This window comes from Sarcophilus harrisii, chromosome 2, assembly GCF_902635505.1.
Source record: "Sarcophilus harrisii chromosome 2, mSarHar1.11, whole genome shotgun sequence".
NCBI lineage: Eukaryota > Metazoa > Chordata > Mammalia > Dasyuromorphia > Dasyuridae > Sarcophilus > Sarcophilus harrisii.
The window spans coordinates 467,546,165-467,562,165 of record NC_045427.1 but is presented as its reverse complement, the minus strand read 5'-3'; the positions used below and the strand labels follow the sequence as shown (position 1 = coordinate 467,562,165).

General features: G+C 43.6%; 1 protein-coding gene and 1 long non-coding RNA gene across 4 annotated transcripts in view; one reads left to right on the top strand and one right to left on the bottom strand.

The window, feature by feature from the left end:
- Window positions 1-11,256, bottom strand: part of LOC116421761 — a 111,402-nt gene extending 100,146 nt beyond the window's left edge. Inside the window, exon 1 of the long non-coding RNA XR_004232275.1 lies at window positions 11,190-11,256. This is a non-coding gene — a long non-coding RNA (uncharacterized LOC116421761). The remainder of the gene's footprint in view (window positions 1-11,189) is intronic.
- A 5-nt stretch (window positions 11,257-11,261) lies between these two features.
- Window positions 11,262-16,001, top strand: part of SALL1 (spalt like transcription factor 1) — a 15,983-nt gene continuing 11,243 nt past the window's right edge. The window contains exons 1-2 of one of the 3 annotated variants that reach the window (XM_023494188.2): window positions 11,262-11,495; window positions 12,291-12,383. In XM_023494188.2, coding sequence (XP_023349956.1) covers window positions 12,308-12,383 — 76 coding nt within the window. In that variant the 5' untranslated portion in view covers window positions 11,262-11,495; window positions 12,291-12,307. Of the gene's footprint in view, window positions 11,496-11,880; window positions 12,384-13,156; window positions 13,268-16,001 lie in introns of those variants that run through there. The other 2 variants (XM_003757242.4, XM_023494190.2) reach the window with 2 other exon arrangements.

Below are 16,001 nucleotides of genomic sequence, written 5' to 3'. Positions count from 1 at the left end.
AAACAATTAATATTTTTAGGCCAATACTGATATGGTATAGATTGAGATTACCTTGCTGTACTACTTTTTGCCCTTCTTTGGACACTGTCGGATAGATAACTATATAGATAACCAAGCATCACCCTGTTAGACTAGGTTCCACATGAGCCCAGACAATTCAGAAGCAAATAGATTCAAGTTAAATTTAAATCTATATTGATGATCATATTACAATAGAGTAATGCTGTATCTATGGGCAGATACTGTAATTGAGTCAATACTTTCCAAGTTTTATCCTGATACTGGTATCTTATGAACTCAATCAATAACCAGACAAAGAAATATTTCTCTCTGTATTTAAAGGCCTTTGATGAAATCTGTATTTTTGGTTCTCTAGTTTAATAAATGTAATTGGTCTAGGCTTTGCTTTCCAATGATCAATATAGACTCTTTGGCATTTATTTATGTTATCTGAATAATTCCTGCTTATTCCCATCATCACACCTTTGCCTACACTGTTCCCTCCATGGCATCCAGTTTTTCTGTTCCTCTATAATTTTCGGTTTAGATCCAACTTATCCTTCACAGTTGAACTTAAATTATAGGATTCTAATAGAATTTTAGATCTGAAGGGTACCTTATAGAGGTCCTGAAGGAGTCCAACTCCAAACTTCTCATTTTAGAGATGAATAAAGTGAAACTCTGAGAGCAGAAGTCATATCCCAAAACCACACAAATATCAGATCTGGGATTTGAATTCAGTTTTTAAAACTCCAAGTGCAGTATTCTTTCTTATGCCATGGTATCTCTCTATAAGCCATCATTAGTTACTGCATTTTATAAGAGTTATACACCTATGTATTCACTGAGTGAATAGTTAATATTTCACAATTTGGAAATTAAAGAAAGACCCATGTCAGTCACTATCATAAGTCAAATGAGATAAATTCAAGTGGTTCAGGTTCAATTTCTGCTACCTACTAGTATGACTTTGGAAATCATTTCCCTTTCCTGAGCCTCACTCTCACTCCTTGGAAGAGTGAATGAAGAATGGATTAGTTTGGCCTCTTCAAGGAGAAATAAATAGATTTAAGCTTTGCTAATAAATCTCTTTGCATAAAATTCAAATTTCACAAAAGTCTTGTGAAAATTAAACACTATGGCTATTATTACTACTATAATGACAAGGGGATGCTCAGGAGAATTTAGTAATTTATTCAGCCATGGTCATACAAAAGAGAAGTCAGGATTTGAATCTGTTTCCTTGAATTCCAGAGCAACACACCATGATGCCTTTCAAAGCAATTTAAGATATAGAAACAGAAGGGATGAGATAATTCAAAGACCTCATTGTACAGATAAAGAAACTGAGGGGGGAGAAGATCAAAGGCTCAGGGTTACACAGGTAGTATGTAATAATGCTGACTCAAATCCAGATCCTCTGACTATAGCCTCAGTTCTGAATTCATGCCACACATCCCTCAAGAGACCAGAGAGATTGTGAAAATCTGCCTGATTAACTCTGGGTGTAAATTAATTGGTAGAGAGATGAAAATATACTATTGTGGATTTTTAACATGCATAAAATGTATGTATCATATTTACATTGGATGTATCAGCCATGACTCTAATAATGCCAAGGTAATGAACTGATCAATTCAATGTAGGCAACATCCACTCTATTCATAGAGAAAACAACAACAATATGTGGTTTACTTGCATTGAACAGAGAAATCTTCAGGCCCTGAGATCCTTCACAGAACTTAGAGATCATCTAATCCTGATTTTTCAAAGAAAGAAAGTAGCTCAGAGATGCAAAAATTACTTGTCTAAATAATTAAACACAGTTCTTAATTAGCCAGATATAAAATTTGGACCCACGATTTAAACTTCCAATGTTATTTCTCAACTGCTGTGTCTTTCTAAGATCCCAACTTTTTAAGCTGTGGTTTGAGACCCTATGAAAGGTCTTGTAACTGAATGTGGGAACTTCAAAATTGTGATTATTATCGGCATTTGTTTGATTTGAATAGCTATTTTATATACCTATATATCCCGGATCATATAAATGTTTCTGAGGGGGGATGGGCTTTTGAGTGGAAAGAATTGAAGAAGTCCTGTTTTAAATATAACTCTCTCTACCTACCGAAAACTTGAGAAGTCCCAAGATCTAAAAACTGTCCTTCTTTCTCCGAACAGAGTCTTTCAATTGCCAAAATATTAAGAAACATTCTCCCAACAAATAAAAAGTTTTCCTTCCAAACAGAAGAACTGGAGGTTTTTTGCTTTGGTTTTTAAACAGCCACATATACCCCCTCCCATATATAATCCTCAACAAGCATCTTGAAAGTGCTTTCTTTATGAGATAAACTTTAAAAATTAAAGTGGATTTGGTTTTGTGAATAATTAGAAACATTTATCTCCCTCCCAATCCAAAAGTTGGGGATTGTTACTCTTGCAGCAAACTCCCTAGGATGAGCAGGATAAGACAGAATCCAAGAAAGATAACAGGAGGACTTTGGCAGTGGCCAAAGCTTGTTGGAAAAACTGCATCCAACTTTGCCCAAATGGGTGGCTCTAGTTGTCCTATAAATTATTTGAAATGCTCAATCATTTTAAAGTCCCTGAGATTTTACCCATCTGGATAGTGAAGGGCACTTAAAGACAATTTACATATCTTGAATACTGACAGCTCTACTCAAAGCCTCTCAGAGTCAGAATACTGTTTTATTTTAATTTTTAAAAGGAAAGTTCTAGAAATGGAAGATTAAATAAAACTTGTTCACCTCAACTCTGGAGAAAAAATATCACCATCATCTCACTAGTATCTGAGAATGTTTTAAACTATGTTTATTGTCAGATATTTTACCAAGGAAAAAAGTGATTCTATGTAACAAAGTGCATACATTCTTTTCTCTTTCTCGTTTTGTAAAACATTGCTATTTTTTAAAAATCTTTTTGATTAAAAAAGTGCTAATACAAAAACATGGACCACTGTCCAGTAACTTTAATTTTTGTTTTGACATGATGATGAGGAAAAGGAGGAAGAGGAGGAGGAGGAGGAGGAGGAGGAGGAGGAGGAGGAGGAGGAGGAAGAAAAAGATGAGGATGACTATGACAAGGAAAAGGAGACATAGTGAACAGAAAGTTGGCCTAAAAATTAGGAAAACCTAGATTTAAGTCCTACTTCTGACCCTTACTGACTGTGTGACCTTGAGCTAGTCAGTCAATCATTCACTGGGGTAGACTATCAAGTAAGACTCATAAGTTATAGAAAAACTTCAGAACGTTAGTGGTAAAAAGGAATGTTCTCATCTAGTTTTTCCTATACTGATGGAATTACAGATCCAGTCTGATGATGATTATCATCAGATAATGATGATTAAATGATGATGATGTTGATTATAGTAAAAGTAATAGTTATATCAATTAAACAACCTTCAAATAATATAATTGTAGAGCTGAGAGATACATGACATTTAAACCCACATCAGCAGATTGCTGAAGCTTTTCCATAGATCATTAGGTTTTTGGTCACTTCTACATGTATTGACCTATAGTTATCACCTTGACTAATTTTTATAGGCTGGCAAAATAGGAAGCAAAATGAGGTGGGAGGAAAAATGTGTTATTCCTACTGCCTATAATGTCTACTTAGGCTTTTCTCATCCAAGAGGTCTCACCAAGAACTAACTCTCTCTCTCTAACTCACTCTCTCTCTCTCTCTCTCTCTCTCTCTCTCTCTCTCTCTCTCTCTCTTCCCCCTCTCTCCCCCCTCCCCCGTGGAATTTGTCTTGGTTGCTCCTTCAGCCCATCACAGCCTATTTACTTTATATTGGACTTATTTGGGTATTTGTCAATTTTATCCACCACTCCTTCTCCCCCTTCCACCCATGGGGAAAATTATAAGCTTCTTGACAAATAGCACCACATAGTAGGTGCTAATCATAATAGATGATTAACAAATATCCAGCTAGGGGATAAGGACTGGATGTGTAGTTTCACTGATATCTGGTAGAGATTAGACTTTATTACAACTGCTTCTAAAAACTAAAACTAAAAAAAAGACTTTGGGGTGGGGGCCAGGAAGGGGATTGGGGGGAGGGTAGTGGCAAAATTTTTTAGCCAGGAGAATGAGAGAAAAATTGGATCAGTTTCCTAACATTAATGTGAGTTTTGGGGGAGGACAGAAGGGGAAAATAATGTTTTTAGGATTATCACTTTAAAGGATAATTGCTTCTGTTTTGAGAAGGCTTGAGAGAGCCAGGAGATCTAGACAGGCAACAAGAACAAGGTTTGGAAGACGGTATTTTAAAGAATTTAAACCTATTTACTAAGCCAGATGTCAAGATGGAGAGGGTGGTAGCAATGGGTTTATGCTATTTTTCTATTTTAAAGGGCAAAGAAACATATCTAAATTGAGAGAACAAGACAATGACACAATGATTCAGAAAATTCATTCTAGTTGAAAGGGATAGAAAGAAAAAGGAAGGGTTTGAAAGAATATGTTCTCTCTCCCCCTGCTTCTGAGAAATCCTGATTCTCCCAGCAGGCAGATATTTCATTGCTGGCTGCAATGCAGAATTGCCCAGAAATTTTAGGCCGAAATTGTCTCTGGGTCTAGTGTGGAACTGGGAGGAGTTGGGGAAAAGTCCTCAAAGGCTTCAGTGTGATTGAGACAACCCTAAGACAAGACTCCTGGGAAACCTGCTTTGGTCAGAAAATCAGAAAGGGACTATTATAAAATCACAAGGTTTCATTTCTGAATCTGTTGGTATGAACTACACATTTCATCCTAGTAAGGACAGATGATAGGGCACTAGGGATTATCCCAAAGTCCTAACCATGCCTTTGTAAATTACCAATTATGGCAGTGATGGACAAGGCATAAATTAAAGAATATATTGGGAAAGTTGCTGAGTCTATGCCCTGTTTCTAAGTTTCTTCTTCATTGTTTGATTAATACAGGTAATAAGGAAAGGTGTTTCTTTGTGCTGAAAACCACAAAGGCAGAAGTCATCTACAGAGCTTGATTTTGCCATCAGCCAGCTTCCCCTCACCCCAATGTTGATTCATATCCAGTGACGATTCTTGATGTTGTTTTCATTACAAAGGATTTTGTGGAAGGTGGCTGAAGGTGGTGTGTTTTTGTTGTTGTTGTTTTTTTTGTTTTTTGTTTTTTGTTATTGCAAGTTATAGGCAGCTGGTTGTCCTGTTCACATTTACTACCTATTATGGATAACCTTACTTCTGCCTCATTTACCAAAATAAAAATTAATTCATCCAACACATCTCAAGAATGCCCATACTCAGAGAGCAGGGGTTCATATCCCTCTCTCCCGCACATATAGGTCGCACAGCCAGTTAGTTGATAAGAAGGACAATTTCCCTTAGGATAGCTATCTCATGGGAGCTAAACACTAGTTATAGAATAACGGACAAACTCCCCTGTAGTGAAAATAGTGAAAATTCTATTGCCACAATCCTTTTATTGAATAAAGTGCAGGTCATATAGACAAAAGATCTCTTTTTTTCCACGCTTAGAAAATTGTGAAAAGGTTTAAGACCAAAAAAGAAAAGGAAAAGAAAGAAAGAAAAAAGGAAAAAAGGAGGGTTTTCTTTTTCTAAAATTGGGATTGTTCCGTTGTTCCCCCCGCCCCTTCCTCAGGGCATTTCTCCTGAAAAAAAAAAAATGTCACACATAATACTTTCAGGGAAGTATTTTGCATTTGAGGTCCAATCAATTTAAAGGTGAAACATGAACAAGAGTAGAAAGCTAGAAAGTTTGTGTTTTAACATAAAGGTCGCTGGTGGTGCCAGGTTTGTTTGTTTGTTTGTTTGTTTTAAGCCTCGGTATTGATGCAGCTTGAACCGAGGAAAAGTAGTTTATTGTCCGAAAAAGAGAAGGCAATTCGTTTTCAGGGTAGCTCAGGATAGGGACACCAAGGGTTCAGCAGCTGCCTCATAAAGTGGGACTGGGCTTATATTTCTCAGGCCCGGGTGTGGTCTCCGAGAAGCCTCCCCTAGCTCCGCAGAGTTGCTTTCTCTGGGCTCCACTACAGTTTGCTGTGGAAACCGACGCCAGGCGACCCTTCTTCCAGCAGCCGGAGCGTATGGCTTAGCAAGAAGGCAAAGGAGTCTCTCCAAACTAGAAGTGGAGAGTTCTGGGCGAGGTCGACTTTTTCGACGACTAGGACTCCAAACGATTGAAACGGTGAGGCGGGAAGGGGGCGGAAGGGGAGGGGGGGGGGGGGGCCAACGGAGGAAAATCATTATTAACGAGGCTTGAATCTAGGTTCCTTATAGTTTAGTACCGACTCCTAGTAGCGCTGTGGGACTAGGGATACCAATCCAAACTCACTTGATACACTTTTGTGCACTCTTTCTCCACTAGCCTACAGGACATCAGACAGCCCAAACGAAGAGAAAAATGAATGTATCCGATTGCCACCGAGTATTTCAGAGCCTCTGAAAGAGGCCAACATTAAACTAGGTATATCGTAGTTGTGGACTCTCTCTCTCTCTCTCTCTCTCTCTCTGTCTCTGTCTCTCTCTCTCTCTCTCTTTATTTCTCTCTCTCTCTCTGCACCTCACCATTCCTTCCTCCTCCCCTCTCCCAGTCCCTCTTTCCTTACTTTCCTTTTTCTCTCTCCTTAATTCCCCTTCTCACAGACACTTATTCTTTTCTTACTTTCTCATTTGTAGTTTGCAATTCATTAGTTTTTGCATAGGGGTAAAACAACTCTAGTTGCAGCAAGGTAAAAGGTGTTTTGTTTTGTAATCATATTCCAATATTTACTTCTGATTTTACAAACTTCATTCTCTTTTTTTGCATCTCTGGAGAATCATGTAGCTGGGCCTTGGTCATATGAGTTCCGAATGTGCCTCTTTCTTGGACTGAAGGTGCTTCCACTCCCTAACTCCGTAGGCAGCTCTGATGGGAACGCAAATAAACGAATCCATCCAAAACCCGGGTATTTACGGGCATATACACTACTACCCTTTCCAACTCCCGCGCGCGTACACACACACACACACACACACACTCACACACACACACACACACTCACACTCTTCTTTATCTCACCGGCCTTCGGGAAAACGAGGAAAAGGAAAGAGGATAACTGGGAATTTGATTTCCAGGTTTCTTTAGCTAATGGTTTCTCATCAATTCTGCATATCCGGATGCTTTCCTTGTCGCCTCCCGCCCCTAAACTCACACATTGCCTGCTTTTCAGCGTTATTTACTTTGTATTTGAAATTTTGAAAAAAGCATTCTCAGTACTTGCTCCAAACCTAGTGAACCCGGGAACAGGATGGGGGGGGGGGGGGAATGGAGTGCAATGATGTGGGCGCACAGAACTGGTGGTACAATTGTCGCAGTCGAGAAATGAAGGGGTTGAGGGGAAGGCAACTGAAGAACTCTGGGGCGTCACCCTAGAACCAGAGACCCTGCTGATTTAGGAACAGGAGGCCTCCCTCCTAGGTATAACTTGGGAAGCTAAATCGGGCCCCTGCAGCCTTCAAAAAGAAGACTGCTGCTCGGTTTCAGGTCACTTTGCTGGGGATGGCAATGTGAAAAAGAGACACGACTTAAGGCCTTGCTCTTAGAGCCCCTCTTAAGGGGAAATAAATCGGAAAATGGGGAAGGGGAGAAAAAGGAGAGGATCTCTGAGGTCCTTGGCCAGAGCACAGGACTGGCAGAAGGGAGGGGAAAAGAGATGCTAGCTCTAAACTTTCTCCACGCGGCTTCCTTTGACAATTGCAGCTGCGGCCTCCTGACTGTTTTCCCTGTTCCAGCTGTCTCTGTATGTGCCCATCTGGACTGGGGCCTCTAAAGGGCCCACAAATTTGGGAAAGCCTGAGGGAAAATCTAGAGCAAAGGTGTGGGAGGGGGTGGGGAGGGGAAGACTGGAAAGTAGGAGTATTAAAAAAAAAAAAAAAAAAAAAAAAAAAAAAAAAAAAACTTTTGTACACCCTCTTATACACTGCAGCCGAACCAGATAGTAGAGAAGCAAAGTTTGAGTGGAGTGGGTGTGCCCCCGAAGAGCAGAAAATGGGTGACAAGTAGGGCCTCTGTTTGCTTGCTCTACTATCACACCCACACACAGGGAATAATTCCTTATACCCTTAGCTACTGGCACCCTGACCCGGCCTGATTCTCTTCACAATCTCCCCCCAACTCCAAACACCTCCCCTCTGTGTTCATCTCCTAAAGCCGGACATCGATTCCCCAGCCCAGCTGCTTCTCACCCGGGGGCGGATTTTCACAGCCGAGAAATATAGATCGCTGATCCCTGGGGCGGGAAAGCAAGGGAAACAGTCAGGGACCAGGCGTTGGAGATGCTAACTCTGTCTCATTCTCTCCTTCCCCCAATATCCCTCCTCCCTCCCCCAAATAAATCAGCCTTCACTGAGCCACTAAGGTTTTTTCGACATTTCAGGCACATAATCTCTCGCTCTCTCATTCTCTCTCTCTCTCTCTCTCTCTCTCTCTCTCTCTCTCTCTCTCTCACACACACACACACACACACACACACACACACACACACACATACACACACACTCGCGGCTACCCTGACATCTCGCCATTTGGGCTTGTAAACACTACGAACTTCTGCAGAAGACAATGGCACTTAATTGATGTATTGCTATCAACAACAATAAAGACCAATTCTTCTCTTTCCCTCCAGACACCATCCCTCCCCCTCCTCCCTATTCCCCTCTCCACCTACATCTCCCCTTCACTCTCTTTAAAGCCAAAGAGAAAAACAAAAACAAACAAAAAAAACCATACATTAGCCATTAGTCTTGGGTTCTAAAAGTACCTTTTGTCTCAATGCTGTAGAGTATGGAAAGGAACGAAAAAGTTATTAAACTTTTTATTGTCCGTTATTTTTTCTTCCACGACACTATTTCAGCATTAAAAATTTAAGTAACAAGTTTTGCGCTTTCTTTTCTTTTTTTCTTTGCGGGACGGATAGAATGTGAGAAAAGCTTGGATTTTCATACACACACACACATACATACACACACATACACACATACACACCCCCAAGAAATATTCGCGGATGCAACTATTCCGGAAAGACAGATTTTGAGCGTACAGTGAACGTACAAACGAGAAAAATCGTATGTGCAAAATAACTACTTTCCTCCCAGAGCGTTTCCGATAATAATTAAGGTCTCCAGAGAAGGTTCTTCTGGGGGGGGCGGTGAGGGGGGAGTTGATTATGGAAGTGTGAAAAACGAGTGTGTTTGTGAGCATGCACAAGTATTTGCGGATCTTTAAGAATGCACTAGCGTTTACGCGCATCCTAATGTCAGTGCGTCTCTTGGAGGTTTGGGGTGTAAATACTAGTGAGTACATTTTCTTGCGCCTACGATCCGCACACAAATTGGTGCCTGGAAAAGAGAGTGGCTGACACACCAGGCACAAAGTAGATCCATCTTTAGTGAGGGGATCTCTTTAAATATTCAGTGGAAAATAATGGCATCTGAAGCGGCACCTATGGAAACATTATTATCTTCATTCTTCAACATCATCCCCACTGATAGATTCGTTTGTCTTTTAATCAAAATTTACTGAACGCAACAGGACCCAGAAAGGCAGAGATGAAGAGAGACAGAATAGACACAGAGGAGAGAAAGGCAGAGAGAGACAGAGAGACAGAGGGAGGCTACTGAGGGAGAAAATGATGCTGGCAAAGAAATGGAGATAGGAAAAGAGAAACAGAGCGAAAGAACTAGGAAGATTAAGATACAGAAAAGCAGTTAGTTATAGAGCTTGGGGGAGAGGTGTGGGAAGGAGACACAGATTGTCTTTAGAAAAAGCTACTCCTTTGGGGAACTTCCAGTAGCAGAAGCTAAACTCGCGCCTAGGTAGGCTCCCTTTTCCTTGTCCCTGTTTCTAAGATGAACCGGCGGTTTAACTTCGTTCCTAGTATGATCTGCAAAATCCGGAGCTATAACTTCCGAACTTGGGAGTCCTTTATACTTCCACCCAAGTTTCCTAAGGTCATTTGAAATGGAAATGTCTATATCCCTTCAATTTACTCCGGCATCCTACAATCCCCGGCCTTTCCTTCATTCTACAAAGAAGTTTGTTATTCCTCTTGACGAGGAGAGCTGAACTACTCTGACCCCAGAATAAATAATGCGAAAAGAAGCGAAAGAAACAGAGAGGACAATCCAGGTTCCCAAGGGAAGGGACAGAAGTTCTGCCAGAACCTTAGGTCCTATGACAGCCTCCTCCTTGAATCGCTGAGCGGATTAGAGAGTGCAAGGCAAGACCAAGGACTGGGGGAAGCAAAAAGGGTTAGTTATCTCCTGGACCGAGAACTCTTGCATCGGACCTCAAAGTTTCGCGGTAGTGTTCTGCAGCTGAGAGAGAAAAGAATGCTAGTCAAGGGGACAGGGAACAGACGCACAGAGCACCTTCCCGGTTACACATGCACACACGCGCGCACACACGGGCGCGCGCACGAACACTCATGCACACTTAACACACTAATTTTCAAACTCTGCCTAGAAGGACAGAGACACAGCCAGGGCCAGTTCCAGTGGCCACAAGGTCCCCTAATCCCCTGCAAGTCTCACAGCGCCCCCCTCAGCCAACAGTCTCACAGAGGACGGAGGCCTGGAAAGGTGCGAGTTGTTTGGATCCAGGGCCTCGGTCACGGGCCACGGGCCTAGGATATTCATTCCTGAACCCTTTTTCAGGCTGGTGTCGTAGCTTCATCCAGTCCCGAATTCTATACAGGGTAGGAAGGGGGGAGAAGACGGGACGAATAGGGCTAGAGAAAAGAGTGTAGGATCCTTGGTACCCGATTCCTGGCCCTTGAGCCTCCCGGCTCAGCCTGCCCAGAGAAAAACTGCCTTCCGAGACCAGTATCCTTTCTCTCCCCGGGACTCCTCGCTTTCGCCCCTTCCTTCGCGTCTCCTCCTCCCCCGCGGCCAAGTGACGCTCCCACCAATCAACCCCGGGTGGCGCGGGATTGGGAGGGGGTGGCGAAAAGGGGGAAACACTTGCAGGGACGGGGCGGGACCGGGCCTCCCCCTTAACCCCCCGCACCGGGGCCAGTTCTTCCGAAAATTAAAACTTTGCTCTAATTGTCCTGGGAATGAGTGAGGTAGAGACAGGGAGCAAGCGAGTGGGGGGGAGGGGGGAGGGTAGGAAAGGAAAAACAAAACAAAAAACCTTCCCAAACCTTTCCTGGATCCTCTTCTCCGCACCCCCGGAGCCCTGGATACTGGGAATGTTGAGTTCTGGGAGAGGAGCTGGCGAGTTGGGAGGGAGGGAGCGGAGGAGGGAGGGAGAGAGAACCGTGGCGGACACAAGCAGGAGGCAAAATTACGCTGGACTATTTTGTTGTGTTTCTCCCCCCCCCCCCCCATTGTGGGTGTGTGGGTGTGTGGGTGGGGGCGATACTTTTCCGCCAGTGTTTTCTGATTGAATTTGTTGAGAGGAGAAATGTATAACCAGATCCGGATAAGGGGGCTAACGGCTTACTCAGGTCAGTTGCTTCCCAAGCAGGGATCTCTCATTTCCCCTCGTCTCGCCCCCCAGAAACCTTGTCATCCCACCCTTCACAACTGCCCTCCACTCATCCCTTAGACCTGGGCAGCCCAGCCTGGTCAGGGGAACCGGCAGCTGCTGGAACCTGGGAAGCGCGGTCCAAGTTGGGAAGTTTGCAGTCCTCTCTGTCTCCGTCCCACTTTTCTTCCTCCCCCACCTCCTCTTCTCCACCCCTCCCTAACAGTATTTTAATTTCGGGGAGGGTTTGCTCTTTTGGGTCGGCCCAGCCTGAAGCAGGGAGATGGGAAAAGGGGGGGGGGGGGGGGGGGGGGGGGGGGGGGGGGGGCGCGAGGACGCGGACGGGGACGGGGACTGGGGGAAACTCGCATTCCTACAGAAGGCAGGCCAACAGCGCCTGCCGGAGTCCCAGCCGGTTGCTAAGAGGGTTAACACAGTCTCCGGCTCCTCTTTGGGGAGAGACAACCCCGCGGCCGGCTTATTGGGCAGGAGCTGCAGAGAGACAGGGGTCTACAGCAAATCACGAGCTAATTGATTAAGGCGAGCGGGTTTGAATAGCGCTGGCCCGTTGCCAATCGCCTTTCAAAGAGCCCCTCTATGATTAATCGCAATGCATTATTGATAATCATAATTATAGCAGGACACATGCGCGCTGCGCTGAGGGCCGGGGAGTCGGGGAGGGGGGCGGGCAGGCGGGAGGGGGGAGCCACCGCTGCCGCTCGATTTCCGTAATTTTGAGAAGATTTTTTTTTAGTAATTTTTTATTCTGCCCCAGCCGATGTTTGAGCCAGCATGTCGCGGAGAAAGCAAGCGAAGCCTCAACATTTCCAATCCGACCCCGTTCTGGCCTCGCTCCCCCAGCGAGATGGTGAGTCCCCTAGCCCGCGCAGCGCACACACACACACACTCACACTCGTACTTCCACACACTCCACACAACCCCACGCGCTCCGCACCAACTTCCCCGCCGCTGCCACCTCCAGACTCCTGGTTTCCCCTTCATCTTGGCGATTTTATTTTAAATTTATATATGCCTCTCTCTCTCTCTCTCTCTCTCTCTCTCTCTCTCTCTCTCTCTCTCTCTCTCTCTCTTTCATCTTTTCTAAAACCAAACACAGACATATTCACTTATTCACTTAGCTGTAATACAGCTTCTAGAGTTGTTGGTATCATCCAACATTTTGTGGGAAGGGCAGGAAGGATATTTTTCATTCTTTTTTTCCCCTTTCTTTTTCCGGGGAGAGGACACTCGAGTCGTGGGGGAGGGGAAGAGCGGAGGAAAGGAAAAGGGAGAAACTATATGGTGTGTCCCAAGCGGAGTCGGGATTAGGGAAAGGACGCGAGGACCGGGACTCGATGTCCGGGTTAGGGACTGGTCCTCTCCGCTTTCCCTAAGGCTTGTGATTGTTGCCTTTTCCAGCCCCGCCGCTTTCCTCATACATACCCTACCGCCACCCGTTTCGGTGGATCGCAAACCTTTCGGCTCCGTCGCTCCAGTCCTTTCGTCGCCCCAATTCTGGCTCGGGAAAGGAAGTTTACTTCGCCGTACGGAGCTTGGCTCCGAGGGGGGGTGGGGGGAGTGAGGGGGGAGTAGCGGCGGGAGATGCGCCTCTCTTCTCCTTCTTCCCTGCCCCCAGCCCCATCCCCAAACGCACAAAACCCACACCTCCCTCAAGCCGGCTGTCCGAGGTGGTGGAGATAGTGACGGGATCGAAGGATAGGGACTCCTTTGGGGTCCCGGGACTGGGAGAAGGTGAGAACTAATACCAGGTCTGATTGCCGCTGACTTGGCTGGAGAATCGGGGCGCTATCAGCCTTTTGCTTGAGGTCAATGGGGCTAACTAGAGGTAAGGGCAGGGGCTTAGTTAATTCGATTCCCACCCTTCATCTGCCCCAGCATCTTTTGTATTGCTGGAGGTGAGGTGAGTTCGCTCTTTGGACTCTTCGGGCTGATTAAGGTTATCGGGTTGAGAAGAGACTGTAGAAGCTAGGAGAAGGGGTATTTTAAACATCCCCACATTTTTTCTTTTCCCACTGCAAATAGAAAGTCACTTGGTGCTGAATAAGGAGAAAGTACGGCAAAGTTTGTGTGCTAGGGGAGCAGGGAGGAAAATTGAAGTGGGGAGATAAGTGGGAACCGGAGCAGAGAAATCTACCTTCGGCTCCCACCTCGTAGTACAACTTCTGAGCGTTCTTAGGACCGAGGCCCTGTTGGAAGGAGATCGGAGGATCGATCTCCTTGGGATCAGCTGGGGCCACCGGGGACATCCCAGTTTCGGACTGATCAGGCCGCCATTGAGACAAGGCACGATCCGAAGCCAACTCAGCTGGAGTGCAAGACCTTCGATTCTCTGCCTCTTCCCTCCCTAGATCCCAAATTGCCAGGCAGTCGATGGGGATGGAGGAGGAGTTGGGAAGAAGAGACGAAGGAGAGAATTTAGGGACTGCTCTGGAGGAAGACCTGGGGCCTCTATGAGTTCTGCCCTCCATCATTTCCTTCACATTCTTGTTAATATCCCAAATCCCGCGACCCAGAAGAAGTAGGCCTGGCCCCTGCGGTTTTTTGGTCCGGGGTTCGCGTGCCCCTCGGGGCCTAACCTATCCCCTAGCTGCCACCTCTGGCTCCCGAGAGATTACCGGGACGCACGAGGATGCCGAGAAGACTGCCCTCCATCAGGGAACTCCCTTCCCTTATCCCTCACCTTCACTCACGCTTAAACACTCTGGAAATTTGGGTTTAGGGAAGGAGGTGAAGAAGAGGGATCGGAAGATTGAGCTTCCAAAGGAAAGCCCTCTGGCAGTAGGTCTCAGAGCCTCGAGTTCGGGTGCCCCAGACATTCGGGACAGGTCTTGGGAGTCTGCCTTTGCATATAGTGCAATATCTATTTTGTAAATATATATTTTTAAATTTTCCACTCAACCTAAATCTATCTAGCACCGTCAATCAAGTAAGAAAAGGGAAATCGAAAATACTCCAGAACTTAAATCTCCTTCAACCTGTAAATACTTGAGCAATTAACTAATGAACTTGCAGGAAGTAAAAGTTTTTATTTTTTGGTTTTATTTTGTTTTCCTACTTTCCCATTATGGTTCTGTAGCAGTCCTCCACAAAGTTTTTGGTGTCTGTTCATTTCTTTTTTTGAGTATGTTGTTACTTTTAAAAGGCTTTTTATTTTTTATTTTATTTTATTTTTAGGTTTTCAGTTGCAGGGTTTTGGCAAACATCATTTGCTAGATGGAAACTTTTTCTTTTCTCCTGCCCCCTACTCTGAAATCCTGCATTTTCAATAGTTAATATTTCCCATAAAGAGTAGCATAAAAGTAATTCACTACCTCATTTTCTTAAGTTTATTTGAGCGGCAAGGTAAGTTAATTAAGTAAATAAGTAAGAGTCAGGGGTTTTTGTTGCTTTTTTTTTTTTTTAAGTGTTAGCAGTTAACTATTAGAAACAAGGTAGGAAACTTCACCTCAGACCCCCTCCTTTCCCCTAGTAGTAATGGTTCTAGGTTATGGCTTTTTTTACATGCTTGAACAATAAGTTTTGTCGAAGTTGCCTGAAGGGTAGATTTTGTAATAGTGTTACAGGATTTAGTGTGTTGTAATAATATTAGTATACAACTAATCCCACAAAGCACCAGCCTTAGAAGAGTGTTTTTTTCATTTTACCACACATCAGCTGAGTATTTTTGTAAGAAAGATGGAATTTGTTGTTCATTATAGACTTCATACATGTTGTGTAGTCTAGACATATGTATTTGTCTTTTAACCCATCATTTCTACAGCATCCAACATCTATCCATATTCAGCCGAATTTTTTGTTTTAAAAATAATTTCCCCAGTAAGACATTTAAAACATCAGGAAGGAAATCAGCATTTCAACAAGGATGTTTCCTTAAGTCTAGAGGCAGGTTTAAATTATAGCGTTATGAAATAATTTAGAGATTATAGCTATACTTTATAAAAAGTTATACATACTCTTCACAACTTGATCTATGACTTTATATTTGTGTATTTTCCCCTGAAAATATGACCCAAGAAATTGTTTCCCCCTCCTTTTGATCTAGGAAACTTCTTTAGAAGTGTGGGTACAGTTGTTCAAGTCAGTTTTGAAGACTAAAAGCTCATGTGTATGCCTGATTACAGAGAGAGTCCTAGCTATCTTTAGGATACCTTCTTATAACTTAGCTTTGTCAAGTGAGAGAAAACAAAAATATGTCTTTGTCATCTATATCATTTAGATTATATTTTAGCATATCTGTAGACACAAAAATTACATCCCCAAATAGGCTCCTGAAATAAAGAGGAAGTAGTGGAACTGGCTAATATTACTTTTAAAGAATATTCAACAAGTCAAGATTCACTACTTTAAAAATTTGAATAGTTGTTTCTCTGAATTGATAGTTTCTGAGAAGAGATAACATGGTATTTATATTTTAAATGCTTGTTTTCTGGAAATTTTGGATTTTAGTTACTTTTTGAGTGTTTCT